General features: G+C 34.4%; 1 protein-coding gene across 1 annotated transcript; it reads left to right on the top strand.

Moving 5' to 3' along the window:
• Nucleotides 1-814: 814 nt before the first annotated feature.
• Nucleotides 815-3,894, top strand: LOC115926385. Its single transcript, XM_030991052.1, has 3 exons — nt 815-1,362; nt 2,413-2,783; nt 3,801-3,894. Exons 1-3 carry the CDS (start codon nt 1,234-1,236, stop codon nt 3,892-3,894), a joined length of 594 nt encoding a protein of 197 aa, XP_030846912.1. The 5' UTR covers nt 815-1,233.
• Nucleotides 3,895-6,000: the final 2,106 nt, after the last annotated feature.

Here is a 6,000-nt window from a genome sequence, read left to right as displayed (position 1 = left end):
ACATCATCTGTTGATCATTTTCATTAACAAAATCTTGTTGACAAATTTTACGACACCATACCTCCAAATCCAAGCTGGTTGAATCAGAATCAGGAGTCTCAATAACTATGACTATTAATAATAATGTACTTGGTTATAATTTATAATTGCCTGAAACTGTTCTCACAATTTTCTTGTAACATATACCTGATATCAACAATATGGCACAATGTCAACTCACTTTCCTGTCCAGTGACATTTGTACAGGGTGTATCACATATATGAAGCAATATGTATTCATGCAAGTGTCCTTTTGTATCAAGTGAATTTAAACAAATTAATAAAATTCTTACTAATCCACATTGGAGGAACAGATGATATAGACTCCTGAAAACAAAGGGGGAGTAGTATAACATACTCTCTTGCAGATCTCATTTTGATGTAATGTCATCCCATTAATACCAATACTGTAGGGTGGCCTATACGGGTAATGCATGGCGAAGGCACGGCGGGTCTCTAACTTGCAGAGCACAACAAACATCTTCACTCCATGCTTGCATGTGGGGAACTGCCTGGGAATTGCTGCTTGCAACCCGAGGGTTAATTTATTTGCATATATCTACATGGATTTACATGCATGCACATTGTATAACAACAGTAACTAATACATATGTAAATAACAGAGCTGGTAAATAAAAGGAGGTACGTGAATAATCATAGATGTCCGTGCGTATCAATGAGCTGCTATGAATATTCAATCAAGCTTAACCAATCATACTGTAAAGAACAATAAACCAAAGAATGAACATGAAAGGATAAACGTGAAAGGAGTAATAAAAGAGACTAAAGATGGGAGAGTGAACATAGCACGAGAGCATGTAGAGGGAATGGTGACGGTAATTGAATGTGATGGAATGAGCAAAATAGAGTTTGATGATAGAAGAATGCAAATAGACATATGGCAAGATAGGATGCTTTCATACTTTACAATGTCCTGTTCAAAATATACAGCTCTACAATACCTTAAGTACCTATTTTCAAATACATCATGCCATGCATATTGAAATGTTATTTTGTTTATTATAAAATGCTGATTCATTTGAACTATAGCAGAAATCGAGACGAAATAATCAGACTTAGTGAATGATAAAGGTACTGAAATGCAGATTCATATGATATAAGCTGTGTTTTTGAAAAGGTGTTTTTTCACACTTTGGTGTGAACTGATTAAACTTGTCTTTGGCACAGATCCAGATGCTGATTATGGATGATGTTTCCATGATGACTCCACGAAGACTACACTCCATTCTCTCGCTACCACGCCTCCAGTCACTCACCTTGAAGGATATCAAACGATTTGACACAGATGATGGAGAGACACTGGTGTGTATCTTTACTATTCCAAGATTGAAGTCAAAATCCTCTTTTTGTTGCAAGCTAAAAAGGAACGGGATCAGAAAATACAGACAGACTAAATATGAATGATAAAGGAATTGCTGTTTTGAAATCAAGTTAAAACGACATACTACGGGCTTTTAAAAAGATTGAAGGATGGTTTTTATATATATATCAAAAATATGTATGCACAGTTATAGCTTTATCAACTTGGGATGAAGTTTAACCATGCACATTTTTTTCAAAGCTTGTTAAATATCGATTGATAAATGATTGCCATGATTTGCTATTTCCCATAAAGAATTCTGTTGCTTATTTTCTTCATCAATTTGTAACTTTCAGTAATGTGAAGTCATTTGATTTTTAGTTTTTTTTGTTAGTCTAGCTTAATTAATATCACAATATAAAAGGGGATTATCACAAAAAGACAAATATCACAATAAAGAAAGATGATAATGAATACTAAAATCCTGTCATCTTCCACTGAAAAGGGAGGATTAACCCTCATTAATAACTTGGCTTTGGTCATGTTGGTGGAAACAGAAAAAATAAAGAAACTTATTAAAGAAGGTTTCAGAAAAAATGGACAAGAATAAAAACATAAAGAAATGTTGAATGTCGATAATGCTAAAGATATACCACATAATTATCTTATCTTATATTAATCCTATATTTATTTTGTATCCAAAATACTGAAAATATCATTTTCAAAGTCATTTGACAGTGTAGTTATCCGGAACGGCATCGCATGTGACTGTAATGACAATCAAAGATTCTCTATTTCATTTATAATCTCGGCATCCCAAAGTTCAAAACTATTGTAATCTGTGTCCATTTTCCACAAACCTACCTGGTTGTTTATTTCTACTTAGGCAACTTATGATGTTATTGTATATTTGTGGAATATTTACCAAGCATGATATGAACAGTAAAAGTACTATATAAACAATGAGTCAGGTTATGTAATATCATTTCTTACATTAGCGTTGATTTTCATACATAATATAGTGAGCCTTTTCATATTGCTTTTTTGGGTAGACTGGTCAAACATGCTCAGTAGATGCGCTTTCTGTGGATGGTAAGCATGTGACCAGCCTGTGGAATTTTGGACTTCATACATCATGTCCCAGAGTGGAAACACTCCAACTGGACTGGTTAACCGAGGAGAATGTCTCATCAGACATCGTCACAATGGCCTGCTCTCCATTCCACCGTCTAACTCACCTTCAGATCCAGGCACAGATGCCTCCCAAAGTGACACTGAATGATCCCGTGTCATTTTGCGATGCTGTTAAAACATCATGTCCTCGACTCACCAAGCTATCCTTTGCCTTCATTGCACTGAACAACAAGAAGGCAGCTGAGATCATCCAACTCATGAAGACTCATCCACACCTGACAAGCATAGGGTGAGTCTCATTTGATTTACCAGGGTAATGATTGCCACATTATAATAACAAATCTTACCTGTATTATTATTGTTACTATTGTGGAACGCATTTTGGTTTACCTTTTTATTGTGAGTTTCTTCTCTTCATTTGCTACCTTTCTCTCTCTCTCTCTCGCTCTCTCTCTCTCTCTCTTGCCCCCTCCCTCTCTCTATGTCCCTCCCTTTTAATTATTTTTCTTTCTCTTTTTTTAAGTTCTCTTTTTATTCCTTTCTCCCACTCTCTTTCCAGCATTTCCTCTCTTCCACTCTCTTTGTCATCGCCTCTTTCGCTATCATACGACGACTCTCTGTAAAAGATGGTTTGAAGTTTTTTACTGCACGATACAAACCTGTATAAATAAAATTACGGCATAGAATTATGCTGTATGCTTACATGGTATTGATACAAATGGGATACCTGATTACGTTTGATCTCATAAGAGGAAAACTAGCATTGATTTAACACAGTGGGTTCCTAATATCAAAAGGAAATCGATTTTGGCAAAAATACTCTGCCCAACAAGCAATCTATCGTCATTGTCACTGAATTGGATTTTATGCGAGGTCAGGGGTAGCTGCATTAAGGCTTGGAATGAATCTCGGATGGTTAAAAGGCTGCATACATGAGTGGGTTGTCTAAAAGATTAGATGATTGGGTGCTGTATAGGGGATTTTACCATAGTTTACATAATCTGATGATCTCTTCATTTCAGGATTTATTCATATCAATATAATTTTCTTATTATAAATGTTATTCAATACTTTATCTTATTCATCATGATTTATCCTACATACCTGTACACAATGTTAATACCATGGTTATTTGCAGTCATGCAATATAAATACAGAGCAATATCATGCAAGGTTGGATGTGTAATTGTCATCTATTCTCACACCACATAGCATACATCTCTTATGGCTTTTAAGAGAGTATCGAAGGTCAGGTTTGTTCAAAAGATCATGTATGATCCCGAAATGTACTATTTTATTTCTATAGGTTGAAAACGTGTGCTACCGACATGGATCTAGATCCACTGATTTATGAGGTGAACAGTGAAGGCAAGCTGACTGTCACAGTGACTAAATTTTAGGTAAGATATAACACTAGTGTACATGGCCATCCTCTGATTGATTTTTCCTCCCTCTTTCTTGCATTCCATCGTTTCGAAGTAGGCTAGTTTTTTGTTATTATCCATATTCAACTCCGCCCAATCGTTACACAAGAATGTACAGTACATATATTTCGAGCTTTCTTTCATGTGTTTATTCTGGCCTGATGTAACAAACTTAGAGGGAAGAACTTTACACAACTATATGAACATTTATAGTGAAAAGGTACTTTTACTTCATGGACACAATGTATAAAGTAAAATGCTCATTGTACTTCGTCCTCTTTTTATAAAACGATATGACCTGAATATGTGATGAAAAGATGGAAAATGTCTGTATCTTTTCAAAAGGTCTAATTGTTAAAAAAATCAAATGACCATGCAGCAAGCATATTAGCAAACATAAACTCCACCAAGCACCGTGGCAAAAATTAGATAGATTAAATATGCTTCTCACATTATTGCAATATCCATGAGTTTGAATATACAAGTTTAATTGGAAAGAACTTTTGTGAGTCACACTGATCTATTTTTTCTTTGAATTTGTTTAAAGATTAATAGTGTTGTTGGTGGCCTGCGTTTTTTTCTAATCAAACTTCCTCTATATTCTCCCTTCTGGAATTTAAGATAACAACAAATAACATTTCATGAAGGAATGATGCCATTAAGATGGATGATAGTACAGAGTACAGAGTCTAGTCCTATCAGTGTGTTCTCTTCATCTGCCTGCTACCTTGGTCATGACAGTCAGATCAAATCTTCCCTGCCTGAAATGTAATGCTTGTAGTATCTTTCAGGGCAAAATACCTCACTAATATTTACAAATCCTTTGGAATTATTAGGGCCTATGGAGTCAATTCAAATCTAATTTTGGTTTTACTAAATGATATCCTAGTATTTGATCATGATCAATTTCTCTCCAATTTGAATATACATGTGTGATTGAATTAATTACCATTAGTTCCTGACTAAAGGTAAAGTGAAATCAAACAAACGTCCCTATAAAAATGATTGTAAATGATCGGAAGCTTAATTTTTGACTATTTGCAAATCATCCATTGTTTCTTTGAATGGTATGTTTTATTTATTTTCTCATTTACACATAGTTTTTGTATGTAAAAATGATTTCTTGTATTCTTAGGTACTGTCATTACCATATATGATGGGAAGATTACGCTCAAGTAATATGTGATTCAACGTCAAGAAACAATGTATCAACATTGTTAACACATTAGAAGGTGACCCTCATCAGACCACGTGATGGCAGCAGACTACTACAGCCTTCAAGATGTAACCAGGCTACCCGAATAACTAATTATACTAATTGAAGGATCATTAGAGTTAAAATGTATGGAAAACAGTATCTTAAGCAATTAATGAATGATTATACCCTGTCTTGATACTTTTAGTGAATAACTTTATAATTATGTTGAAGCATATCGAGCTCCAAGATAGGCAAATTAGGTTGGACGCCTTGTGTCACACATTTGGGGTCTAAAATTACCTTCATAGCAATTTTAGGTTCTAAAAGGGGACTATAAATTTCATAGATAAGAATAAGAGCAGTAACCATGCACTTTGAAGGCATTTGCGGTTTGAAAACAGAACTCAACTATCCCTTTAAAACATCAGAATTTGAGACAAAGTTACCCAATCCCTTCAAAACAATCTATGCAATACAACCTAGAGCAGACAATATACAGCCTACAACCAACAACCAACAAGCTATGTTTTAACTTGGGCTCCTTCATTTCCTCATTCCAATTTTACTGAAGTCTTTTACAAGTAGTTACAAAAAAAATAAAAATGATTTGATATATATTTTAAAACTAACGTGTCAGTATTCATAATACGTCTGTACTGTTCCTGTCATTACATTTCTTGTAAATAAACCTGAAAATGTGTAATCTGAAATGCGAAATATGAAATGTACTGGACTAAACTGAGGTAAATCAGAACAAATCCAAACTCTCTGTTGATTGTTTAATAACAACTCCAACCGGTATGTGTTTTCTCATATTAGCTATACTAATGTTGATGGTAATATATTGCATTGCACAATCATAACAAGGTCATCAAGAATCTAAT

The sequence above is a fragment of the Strongylocentrotus purpuratus genome, unplaced genomic scaffold, assembly GCF_000002235.5.
Source record: "Strongylocentrotus purpuratus isolate Spur 01 unplaced genomic scaffold, Spur_5.0 spur5_scaffold_2, whole genome shotgun sequence".
Classification (NCBI taxonomy): domain Eukaryota; kingdom Metazoa; phylum Echinodermata; class Echinoidea; order Camarodonta; family Strongylocentrotidae; genus Strongylocentrotus; species Strongylocentrotus purpuratus.
The sequence above is the reverse complement of the archived record's forward strand: the minus strand, read 5'-3'. Positions and strand labels throughout refer to the sequence as shown.